Source organism: Phascolarctos cinereus, unplaced genomic scaffold, assembly GCF_003287225.1.
Source record: "Phascolarctos cinereus isolate Bilbo 61053 unplaced genomic scaffold, phaCin_HiC Scaffold_7;HRSCAF=346, whole genome shotgun sequence".
NCBI classification, from domain to species: domain Eukaryota; kingdom Metazoa; phylum Chordata; class Mammalia; order Diprotodontia; family Phascolarctidae; genus Phascolarctos; species Phascolarctos cinereus.
In genome coordinates this window covers 180663851-180677117 of record NW_027556180.1, presented here as the reverse complement: position 1 = coordinate 180677117, position 13267 = coordinate 180663851, and the positions used below count along the sequence as shown (strand labels likewise).

The 13267-nt window shown below is 38.8% G+C and overlaps 1 protein-coding gene across 1 annotated transcript in view; it reads left to right on the top strand.

Annotated features, from left to right (window-relative positions):
* The window catches only part of SLC9A4 (solute carrier family 9 member A4), an 86447-nt gene that overhangs the window by 55560 nt on the left and 17620 nt on the right, over positions 1-13267 (top strand). The window contains exons 5-7 of the mRNA XM_020987893.2: positions 2740-2942; positions 4917-5003; positions 7794-7864. Of these exons, the coding sequence (XP_020843552.1) occupies positions 2740-2942; positions 4917-5003; positions 7794-7864 (361 nt within the window). The remainder of the gene's footprint in view (positions 1-2739; positions 2943-4916; positions 5004-7793; positions 7865-13267) is intronic.

The window sequence follows — 13267 nt, the reverse complement described above, 5'->3', positions numbered from 1 at the left end:
AGGGCAGCCACAATTGACCCTTAACAAATTGTTCTTGATTTTTTTACTGATAACCTTGTACTTTATTGTGGTCAGCCCCGGAATTTGATTGCAAGTTGCCTAGCCACAAGTTCCTAAGATGCAAGAAAGGAAGTTACAAAAGGATTCCCAAAGAAGGGAGGTCACTCCATCCATCAATAAAAAGCTTCACATCCCTGACCTCCACTAGCAGGGACATGGCTGGCCATTTAGCTCCTTGCCTCTGGTACTGGAAAGCACAAATAACTGGATCCTCTGGGGTTGGACCTTCGTAGATCCTGAGGCTGCTAGCAGCTTTGTAGACTATAATTTAATTCTGTTGGTGGGGAAAAGTCTTCTTAGACAGCCGCATGCTTTTATAGGTGCAGGTCATTGTTGTTTAGTCATTTCCTACTCTTCAGGAGGCCATTTGGGGTTTTCTTGGCAAAGATACTGGAGTAGTTTGCCATTTTCTTCTCCAGCTCATTTTACAGATGAGAAACTGAGGCAAACAGGGTTAAGTGACTTGCCCAGCATCACACACACACACACACACACACACACACACACACACACACACACACTAGCTCAGCTAGTAGTAAGTGGCTGACACCTGATTTGAACTCAGGAAGATGAGTCTTCCTGACTTCAAGCCCAGCACTCTATACACTGCACGATTTAGCACCACAGCTCTGGTAAAATCAAAGAAAGATTGACATCTTCAGACAGATCCAGATACTCATAGGACCAATTTTGCACCAGTTCACCGGAGAAACAATGCTTAACACTCCCTTCTGAAATTATCAGCTTAACTTTGTTCCCAGTGATCCTTAGTCTCTATAGATTGACCTTACATGATTCTCACCTTTCTTAGAGGTCCTAATTTATCTTGATAAGCATCACCTCCATGCAGAATTAGAATAGTAGCAATTGAAAGAAAGATATAAAGTTTTTCAGGCACTGAAAAGGCCAGCAGGTAATAAGGATGGATCTCCATAAAGTGAACTCATTATTATCATAGAAGATAAAACCATTTTTGACATTGAATCTCCAGGTCCTCACAGAAGGAATGGGACTGATTGAACATTAAACACACAGGTCATTACGAGTCAGCTGAGCAGTTCCACTTGTCTGCTTCAGCTACACAAGCATTTTGCTCTTATCTGGGTTGTTTAACTTTGACTGCATATTTCATGCTTGTTCCATTCTTCAACAATTGGACGTCCCTAGAACTTAGGCATGCCTCATCATATCATCCCTATTTAGGACTTTTCTATTTGCCCTGTAATAAACAAGAAATATGGTGCCCTGGTCTCTGCCAAAACATACCCTCCATTCCTGGAACATATCTCCCAGGTGTCTTTTTGATAAATACTTCTAGAGGGCTGTCATCTTCTGCTGATTAGGATTATCCCAGTTGCCTCTGCAAGAAAGACTTCCATGTGGTCTATCATCTTGATTGCTTGGTGAGATTATGGCTCCTAGGCATCCATTCTGGCTGGCTACATTTTTGTCTTGGTGGTCAGAATAGACAATTTTTAAAAAAGCAATATTCATGAATTATGGGTTTAGAAGTATGTATTTTTTCCCCTGCAATAACAAAGTTTTGGTATGATACTGTGTCTAAAACCAAACAAACATGAAATTAAAAGACTTTCCCGGCTGGCTATTAAAGGGAAAGGAGCTTTGGCTCTTCAATCAGAAAGTCTACCTTCAAAAACTATTTCTGAAGCAGACTATAAGACTTTGGACAATCACTTGATCTCACTGGCCTCAGTTTCCTCATCTGTAAAATGAAGAGGTTGACCTCTGAGGTCCCTTCCCATTGTAAATCTGTGATCATAGGATCCTCTTCTAAAGTACTCATAAATATATTAAGAGCATATTATTACATTAATTATTATATATTTACATATAAATAGTACATATTGATTATGTATTATACATTACATTACATCAAGAAGGCCTTTTTAAAAAAGTGCTCCACATCTTGCTGCCAATTTGAAACTTAGATTTTTAATGTACTTTTATTTTTGGGGGGTGGGAGGAGGGAAGATGAAGGAAGACACAACCTGTGATTTCATTTCTGTGGGAAATTCAACTGCATCTCATAGTTTTAAGCAGTTGTCTGGGGCCCAGAGAAGTTAAGGGATATGTTTACCCAGTTGGTATGTGTCAGATAATCCATATCTGACTCTAATAGCTATCCTTTATCTACTAGACCTTCTTGGAGGTCTGTATGCTGTGCCTATTACAATGTCCTGCTTCTAGAAGATGCTTACAAAGTTTTTGTTAAATGATGAATATATTTGAATCAAGGAACACTCTCTGGCATAGAATGTTTTGGATCTTCTAAAAGGCAGGATTCATACTGAACAATGGTTAGTTCAGTTCTAGAGCAGCTGAATGCAAGAGAACAGTTCAGTGACATTGGTTTCCTTAGCTTGTTGTAGACCAAATCCCTGCCGCCTCAATCCCGCCCCCACTTATCTGTTTGGACTAAGTAGAGCCCACTCTCTTATTCAAACATTAAATTTGATTAGTCTGTGTAGAAAAGTCCAAGTGTTAGAGCCACATTCATTGGACCTTGATTCCTATATTGCTATAAATCTTTTCTCTGCCTCCTTTTAGATTGTAAGCTCCTTGAGGGCAGCACAGTGCCTGACACCTTGTAGGTCCTTAATAAATGTTTACTGGATTGGATTAGATTGGATTCTCTAACATTTCCTTTTCCCTTCATAGGTGTATTTGCTCTCTTCTATGTCAGTAACCAGTTTCGGACTTTTCCCTTCACCGTCAAGGACCAGTGTATTATCTTCTACAGTGGGCTTAGAGGAGCTGGGAGTTTTTCACTTGCATTTTTGCTGCCCTTGTCTCTGTTTCCTAGGAAGAAAATGTTTGTGACAGCCACTCTTGTTATTATATATTTTACTGTATTCATTCAGGTTGGTGAGTTTCTTTTGAATAAAGAAAATAACTTTTATCAAATTTCCAACATTCCTCCTCTCCTCCCTTCAATATGTAAGGGATAAGTTTTAAAAAGCACTACTTAATGTTTAGCATTTGGCTTTAATAACTCAAGGGAAAGCTAGATTAAGAACAGAAGCTTCAAATTCTCCTGAAAAGTCTTGGTTTGAGTCAACTTTTAACGGTATTGCAGCTTTAATTTATATTAAGCAAACCCCACTATATGCAAATTCAAATTCAACAAATTTATCAACCTTGTGCTATATCTAAGGCATGTGGACTGAAAAGAGCATCTTCCCATAAGGAGCTTATATTCTAATGAGAGGGGACACACAACATGGACACAACCATGGATAGGGATAGGAACTGGGCCTATGATTTCACTGGTATGAGGGATATCCAGGTAAAGAAATTCCCTCTGCCAATGCAAGTTGGAATCTTCTCTGCAACCATAGAGAGCTGTATAGAATATAAATGTAAGATAACTTGAGAAGGGAGAGAATACTAACAACTAGAAGATTACAGTGGCTTCTACCTGACCTCTCTAATTTTAAGATCCCAGTTAATACTAGAAAGGAGAGGTGCCAGTACCTCACTAGTTCATGTCTCACTTAGAATTAATCATCATAGAATTAATTAAAAATTAATTTAAAAATTTTATTCCTCTTTATAAAATAACATAAAGGTAAAAAATTAGTTACCTTGCTCAGATTGTATATTATTATTAAAAGTAGTTAATGGTAGAAGTAAGAGTAGAATTTTGGACTCTTGAATCCCCATTGAGTATACTAGTTAATTATTTTGTGGTTAGTATTAATTCTAATAATGTGTAAAATAATGCAATTATAACAAAAGAATGATTAATTATGATATTGAATAATAACAAAAGACTTGGTTATAATAAAGTATCATAATAAATAATAATAACCAGATAATTAGCTCAGTAGGGACACTGAAGATCCAAATTCTAGTTATGGTTTTGCTACTAAACAGTTTTCAAATGCTGAGACTTTCCTTCTCTGAGGTCTTAATTTCCTCACCTATAAAAGGAAAGATGGAACTCAAATGACTTCTTCAGTCCTTCTCTGTCTTTCTTGTATTTTATAATGTGGGATCAGTTTTTCCAGTTGGGGTTCTAGCCCAAGAAAACTAGAGTATTAAGTAAATCCATAGATTTTGTGAAGTAGAAATACCACTGATTTTAGGAAGCATCATAGAAGTTTGGGAAGATTTGGGATAACAGTAGTTTGGTGCAAAGAAGCATGAAGCATTCCAGCAAGAAAAAAAAAACAGGCCAGATTTATTGGGGGCATACACTTGCAACACGAAGGACAAACAGGAAGAATGGTGGTTACAAGTCAGGTCTGCTAGGATCCAGGTAGAATTGAATACCCTTCTGGGGCCTCAGATGGAATGGGCATCTCAAAACCGGTAAGTCTCATGGGGTTTTATAGAGTGCTTAGTGTGGAGCAGAACCAAGTATTGGGAGAACAAAACAGGAAGCCTTGAGCTGGCAACAGGTGCTGATTCATGCTGGGAAGGTGGGGGAGAAGGGAATTGGAAGACTGCTGGGGAATGGCAGCTTGTTCATAAAAAAGGAAAAGGGAAGAGGGTTTTTGTTCATTATTGCTGACCTTAATTTGACAGGGTAATTCAGGCACTTTGAGCTTCCCTGGGGCTTTTTCATTTAACACAGTTCGGGGGTTAGTAAAGGCATTACAGATGACTTGGGCTTGGTTCCGTGCTGCCACTTATTGCTAATGTGACCTTGAAATTTTCACTTCATCTCTTTGTGCCTCAGTTTCTTTGTCTGTAAAAGGAGATCAGACTAGATAATCTCGAATGTCCTTTTCCATTCTAAATTGTATGATCTCATTTACCTTCTAATTTTCATCTCTGAGTTTTAAATAGCAATAATAAAGTGAAAAAAATTGCTGTTCTTTCCAATCCAGGGAATGACCATTGGCCCTTTGGTCAGATATCTAGATGTGAAAAAGACCAACAAAAAGGAATCCATCAATGAAGAGCTTCATACCCGTGTAAGCTGTCTATTTAACTAAGAAAGAGAATTAGAGTTCAGTAGAAACCACAAAACCTTCTCCAACAGAGTAACTTCATCCACCTGTGGTAGGAGTGGGAGGCTATCATATGTCGTGCAGTTGTCATTAAAATACTGGGCCAGAATGACTAAGAAAGTTGAACTTCAGGCCTCAGGTCGATCAGTCATTGACCTTGTGATCTCTTAGTCAGAATAAGTGTTCATTTCAAATCCATTCAGCCTTGTTGAATGAAAGAGAAATCATTTATTAAACAATTACTATATGCAAAGCACCAAGTGCCACAGACACAGATCAAGAAGTAAGACTGTCCCTCCTTTCAAGGAGAGGGAGACAATACACATAGGATTTGGCCACAAGTCAGATGGTAACAACCAGTACTCTTTAGGGGGTAGCAAGGCAGACAACTTTAATATATCTTGTTAAATGTCATTTGCATTAAGAAGATCATATCAGTTTCTAATGGTGAACCATTTGACATTACTAAGGTGAAGACTTCCTGTTAAAGGTCTTCAGTTGCTACAGCTGCTGAGAGGTGGTGACCATATCACCTGTATTGGCAATTGCCAGGTCACATCACATTCTTGCTCTTGGTCTGTATGAGCTGCCACCCATTGGTGGCGTCAGTGCAAACAGGAATGGTAGGTCCTTTCTCCGTTAAAGTTTTGCCCCTTGATGATGGTTGCAGAGGGTGGATCCAGAAATAGAGCCTGAAGGGAATTGCTATTTCCATGGCTTTTGAGCACAAGATTCTGGGCAGCCTCCACTGGAATCTGAGAAGAGATGGTGGTAGTGGTTTGAAAGTCATACTGGCCTGCTCAAAAGTGAAAATCAGCTTGACCAAAGCCTTTTTTTTAAAGGTTCTTCTCTATCATTAGAAACTTTTACTTTAAGACGTCAGTAGTTTCAATGATGTGGGCACACTCTCCACCAAAGTAAGACGCTGCCTCATCTTAGCGTTTCATAGTCGTTACGGACAAAAAATTTTATGACCTGGTATCTGGCCATCCTGTGATAAACATTGCTGTACTTAGATGTACTTAGGCTGCCCTGGCCATCATCCTGGGCTAATCCTCAGACAACAACACACTCCATCATCAGGCCCATATTTAAAGCCTTTTAAGCTTGGTAAAACCAGCCATAGTTTGTGCTGCATCAGGATGGCCTTTGAGAACCTGAGATACAATAAAGCAACGGAGTAGGGTTTTGGTGAAAGACTGGAAATATTTTTGTGGCAAGAAACAGAGAGAGAGAGAGAGAGAGAGAGAGAGAGAGAGAGAGAGAGAGAGAGAGAGAGAGAAGAGAGAAAGAGAAGAGAGAAGAGAGAAGAGAGAGAGAGAGAGAAGAAGAGAGAGAGAGAGAGAGAGAGAAATAGAGATCAGAGCAGCAGAAACTAAAAAAAAAAAATCCCAATCCAAACATTTAGAAACTGATGGAAATGTGAGAATATCTAGTGAAGGAAGAGAGGTACAACTGAGAAGCATTATTTGTTACAAGAAACCAAAGGATATTAAATTTTTTTGTCCTTTTTTTTCTCCGAGAGAGAACAATTAGTTCATGGCAGAAGTCAGTGAAGTGATGTAGCGTTTAGGTCTAAATTCATTCTGTAATCTTATTTAGTGAAAAGGTCAGAAGCTAACACTTCGAGGTTTCCTGCCTTAAATCCATTTGGAGGCTGATCTGTTATTTCCTTCAGACTAATGCACTGTTGCTAAATTCCTAAAAGAGAGGTCCTGTAGCATGTTGGATAGAGAGCTGGCTTTGAGGTCAGAAACACCTGGTTTTTAAATTTCTGCCTCTGCCTCGTTGTGACCCTGGGCAATTCATTTCCCTCCTTAGTGGCCCAAGCACACTTCAAAACTAAAATTTCAGAGATGTCATTTATTTTTACTGCTAATAAATATTTCCTTCCTTGCTATTACAGTGAAATCACAAGTCAGACTTCCCATTTTGTTTTCCCTAAACAGCTTTAGATAAACATGCTATATATTACAGGCCTAATGATAGAACAAAAGCAGTGGAGGACAGAATTTTAATATTGTCTACAATAATATTTGCACTATTGTGGTAGTTATGACAATACCTAATGTTTAAGCACTTTAAGGTTTGCAAAGAACTTTCTATGTATTCGCTCATTTGGTCCTCATAACAATCCTCTTAAGGTATGGATTATTATCATCCCCATTTTTCAGATTAGAAAATTAAGGGTGAGGGCATTTGAGCAACTTGTCTAGAGTCGTAGAGCTAGCAAGTAACAGAGGCAAGATTTAATATCAGGTCTTCCAGACTCCTTGTTCAGAACACTAACCACTATATCACATAGCTGACTCTGCTTACTGTAGAAGAAACAAGCTAAATCTAACCATAGTGGTTTTTGTTCTTTCTTTTTAGAGAGATCAGAGGTTGCTATTGATTATTAGGATGTGTATAAGTTAGGTTTCACTAACTGGATACTTCTTAACTATTTCCAGTGAGATTTCAACTGGGTTATTATACAAAGCATTTTACAGAAAGCCTGTATTTGTTGTTAAAAATTCTGATTATCAAAAAATTAATGTATAATCTCCGAATCCATGAAACTAAGCAATAAGACAATGTCAGGTATTATGGAGATAAAGTATTTAGAAAGATAGGTGAGCATGCTGAGAGTTTCAGGATATTAAAGGCCCATTCTGCCAGACACCTAATTTTCTGTATGCATGACCTTTGTTTGGGTATTTGTCAGAATTAACATCTCACAGACTATCATGTCCTTATGTTCAATTTTGATAGCTGATGGACCATTTGAAGGCTGGAATTGAAGATGTGTGTGGACAGTGGAGCCACTACCAAGTGAGAGACAAGTAAGGAACCTGGGCATTTTGTGGGCAGATGATACCTGGGAAAGAAAACATCCTAATGAAGAGATTAAGTTAGAAAGACATGGAGACTTAAAAATAAAGGGTATCTGGGGGAAGTAAGCAAGAAATCCAAAAAATTATCTTGTGTAGGAAATGGTCAAAGAGACTATGAATTTTTCACCAGGAAAAGACTATAGGGATATATGATGGCCATTTTTCAAATGTTTGAAAAGTTGATGGATAGAAGACGGACTGTGTTGCACCGGTTAGTCAATAATCCAGTCGAAAAACAATGGGCACTTACCATGTTCCACACACTGTTTTAAGCACTGTGGGTATAAAGTCTCTGCCCTCAAGGAGCCCCATTCCAATGGGCAGAAGTAAGACCACTGCATGAAAGTCACAGGAAGATGATATCCTTTAGAAATCTGTAAAATTATCTGTTCCAGGCCCTAAACATAGAGATATACCAGATCTCCTTAATCTGCTGCTTATTTTTCAGGTACCTGTACAAGCTTTCATTAGAACAACAGATCCAAGTCAAGAGGGCTCTTTATAGGTTAAGAGAATTGAGGAGCTAAGTTCTTAGTTCAAAGCTAGGCCAGGATCTTCCCAAATTTCCTCTAGTCTCTATATACTCCCCGCCCCTTGCCCCAGCCAAAAATCACATAGTCCTCTCTATGCAGATGACCTCCCAATTCTGTATATCCAACCCTAGTCATTCTCTTTGAACTTCAGTCCTGGATCATCAATCAGAAACTTCAAACTGCATATCCCAAGCTCAATATGTCCAAAGCAAATTTATAATATTCCTAAGAATGTGTTATGCCAATATATGTGATCTCCCAGGACATAAAATAGCAAGGAAATCAGGCATGTTTGGGAGGCTGAATGATACTGATGTAGTAATTAATTAGTAACTTTCCTAAGGAACACATCCCTCTCCTGAACTTCCCTGTTATTGTTAAGGAGATCACTATCCTTCCATTCAGGCAGGTTTAAAACCCTGATATCATCCTTGATATCACCTCCCCATTCATCTCACATATTCAACCAGTGGCCAATTGTTGTTGCTTCTATCTCCACATAACATCTCTGGCACATGCCATCTTCTCTGCACTCACACAGGTGCCATCCCAGTTTAGATCCTCATCGCTGCTTGCTGGGACTATTGCATTAGCTTTCTATTTGATCTGATTTCAACTTCCTAGCCTTTGCAGTCCTTCCTCTACACAATTGCCAAATTGATTTTTCTAAAGTGCAGATTTGATCATGTGACCCCCCCAACTCAATAAATTCCAGTGGCTCTCCATTGTGTCTGGGATCTAATATAAACTCTTCCGTTTGACGTTTAATGCCCTTCACAACCTAGTCCATTCCTAGCTTTCCAGTTCACATGGTTCAAAGTACACAGAATGTAGCAATTCAGTGGAAATATGTAGCTAGAATTTGAATTATGTAACTAATTTTATTCACAAACTAATCCAGATCTAGCGGTGTGTTTTTTTCCAGCCTCTGCAGTTGAGCCACATTGGCCTTTCTATGACTCGCACGTGACACTCTGTTTCCCCCTTTCAGATCTTTGCACTCTGTCCCCCATGCCTGGAATGCTCTTTTTCTGTCCTTCTGCCTTCTGGAATCTCTGTTGTGTTTAAAGATTTAACTTGAGGGGCAGGTAGGTGAGGTAGTGGATAGAGCAGCCTTGGAGTCAGGAGGACTTGAGTTCAAATTCGACTTCAGACACTTGACACTAGTTGTGTGACCCTGGGCAAGACACTTAACCCTGATTACCTTGTCCCCCCCCCGCAAAAAATTAACTTGAGTGCCACTTTGTAAATGAAACTTTTCTTGATCCCTTTAGTGGCTAGTACCTTTTCCTCCAAGGTTGTCCTGTATTTGAACTGTATAGAGATAGAGATTGGAGCTATGATTTTATTACTACAGGGGACTCCCAAATAAGGAAACTCCCTTCACCTACATTGGTCAGCACCTTCTCTGCAACTTAACATCATAAAAAATTGCCTAGACTAGGTCACAGAGCCAGTATGCATCACACACAGGACATAAAGCCCATTTTTCCTGGCCCTGAGATCAGACTGTCTCTACACTTCTGAGACCCATTCCTATTGGAATAGAACAGAATCAGATGTTATTGATTGAGTCACACTAAGGGGAGGACACATCAAAACCCACACTTTAGTTTACATTTTTATTTCTAGTTGATAGGTTTAGAGCTAGAAAGAACCTTAAAAGCCATCTCATTCAACACTATCATATTAGCAGTGAGAAAATTAAGGCACAGAGAGACGAAATTATTTACCCCATCAAACGGCTACCAGAGTGGATTTTGGTGGATTTTGAACCCATATCCTTTCATACCAATTCCAAATACTGTTTATATTAGTTATCATCCCTATGTGGAAAAACTGGGGATTTTTTTCTCCTTTCTATTGTACTATGTTTCCTATATACAATTTGTCCACCAATTGATTTTTCTTCTGGAGCACAATGTATATACATCAGTATAATTCAAATGTTTAACACTTGACAAAAAACAAACAAACAAACAACAACAGGTCTTTTGGGCTTTGAAGCAAGCCCTCTATTCACTACACCATGCTTCTTCCTCTCTTAACTTGTATATGTCTTATATAGTTTTATATATATATATATATATATATGTATATATATATATATATACACACATATATATATATATATATTATATGTACACATCTCCTTTGTTAAAATGTAAGCTTCTTTAAAAGCATGGGTTATTTTCATTTTTGTCTTTGTATTAGTCATTAGCACAATGGTTTGCATAGTAGGTGCTTGATAAATACTTGTGGGTTGATTGATTGACTGATTGATCGCATTGTCTAATCAATTTTGTCCTGATTTGAAATTGGAAAGTACAGGCCCAAATGGGTACTGAGGGGAAAACTAAGGAAAACAACTGGATAATACTATACATTTTCCTGGGAGTCCTGGGACAAGGAGACAAGTGTCTCTCGTTGTCATATGCCTCTGACTAGACTAGAAGATAGTGGGAAGAATGTAGGTCACACTCATGCAGGCTTTCCTTCTTCCTTCTAAGAAATCTAAAGTAGAACATACCCTTCTCTAAAATCTTTTTCTCTCCGGGGTCAAGACAGATGACTTTAACACTCTACTTTCTTCTTTTTCTCTTTGAAAATAGAGGGTTTTGTTCCTCACTCTTTTTCCTCTTCTCTCTTATTTTCTCCTTCTTCCTCTTTCTCTTCTACATCGACTTTAACCAAGGGAGCAGAATCTCTTCAATATTATTAGCTCTGAATGTGCTCTGTGGTGGTCATTTTAGGGGACAGATACAGAGAGTCTTACCACACACCTCTATGACTTCCATCCTTGGCTCACTCAGTTTTTCCTGGCTGCTTCTATTTTCTTTACTGTTATGTTTTGAGCTGTTAGCCCACATGCCCTCATATCAGTTAAGGGTGTAGAAGAGGTCCTGCCTGCTTTGTGATCTCATTTTATCTTCCTTTCAGGAATGTTTGTCTATTTCATTACGATTGGTGTTAAAGGGCACATGCTTGACTTAGAGACCTTGTCTTTGATAAAGTTTATAAGATTGTAAAGCAGTAGAAATTTCCTGAAATTTCTCATGAATTCTAGTTCTGGGTCATTTGTACTCCCAAGGAAATTCACGTGGTCCAGTCCATTAATCGTGTCTTGTTGGTCAACTGCAAATGTTCCTAGGGGATTAGTGGGATGAACTGGTAGAGAGGAGTTGGAAACCACCTTCTCCCCACATCCCAACAGATTTTAACTTAACATAACTAGGAGGGGGAAAATAGGAAACATAGTATAGTAGATGGATAAGTATTTAGAGTTGGGTAGACCAGTTTTCAAGAACTACCTCTGTGACTATGGGCCAGTCACTTAACTTTCAATGTCCCTGGTCACCCTCTAAAAGTTATAAAGTTGTTGCACGTTCATAATGGAAGGAGTTTTTGCTGTTCAGGTTCTCTGGGGAAATAAGGGATCCAGACTCCTTCCAAAAAATGAAAGGGAAAAGGAAAACATAAGGAAGTTTTGATTGAAAGTCCCAACAATGCAACCAGTTGCTCTGTGACACACCAGAAGCAAGTTGCCCATCTGCCAGGGACAGTAGAAGAGATTTTTGTATTGGCTAGAATGCTGGACTAAATAAATTTTGAGGTGCATAATTTCAAATTCCCTCTACTCCACACTATCCCGTTTTCAGATCTCCTTATTTGAATATACTCATTTCAGAACACTATTTCCTAGAGAACAGGAAGAAACTTAGAGTTATGGAGTTTTAAAAAGTAGCCATTTAGTGGTGGTTGTAGCAAAATGTAGGCTCAAATGAATAAAGTGAATCACTTTGTCAACTTTTCAGGCCTTTCCTGTGACCTTCCTCCCTCCTGGGATGCCAAGAGGGAGACCACAAATTTAGCTTTGAATAACTATGGTGTGGTGGTGGCACATGCTAGGCAAACTCTAAACTTTTTGGTGGGTAATATTTTGGGGTTGATTGTGGTAGGCCTCCTAGGGATTTCTGGATGAAAATCTTTTTTGTAGGTTACCAATTTAGGGTGATTAATCTGGTCTGTTTGGTCCCAGAGAGTGGACATAGGAGCTAAGGGTAGTTACTGCAAAAAGGGATGTTTAAGCTTGATATCAAGAAAAAACGTCCTAATGATTAGACTCTGAAGAGATAGAATGAGCTGCCTCAGTGGGTAATGGGTCCATCTGCATTAGAAATCTTCAGGAAGAGTGGTTCTGGAATCAGGGGATCTAGGTTGAAATTCTGTCTCTGATTGCCTGTATGACCTTGACTAATCATTTTAATCTTTCTGGGGCTCAGTTTCCTTGTTGGTTAAAACAGTGGTGGTGGGGGATAACAGATGGTATCTGAGGTTCCTTATAGTTTTAATTCTGTAACCCTATAGTCACATAAAGTTGGGCTCTCCTCTGGAAAAGAAAGGAGGCACATGAGCTGCCCTTCAAATAGAAAATTATCAGAAGGATGGATAGCTACTACTTAAAACATTCCGGTGTGCAAACTGGACCACATGCTTGACGTGAGGTTCAGTCTATAATGGGCAAGGGGTGCTATAATAATCAGCACCAAATCAGTGTGCAGCCTATTCAATCTCTCTGTCATTTAGACTGTCAGGACACATGTTTTTGGAATTTTTGTTTTGTTTTGTTTTGTTTTCTTAATTGGCAGGATTCAAAATTATCTGCAACATAATGGGGCAAAACTACTGTAACTACCGGGCCATTTAAACTTATTGGTGTCTGGCTGAATAGGCCAGTATTACTGTAAGTGCAGCTGCTGCTGTTATGTACTATTAGAATAGAACATTTGTTCAAAAGCTTCAACCCACCCTCATTTCT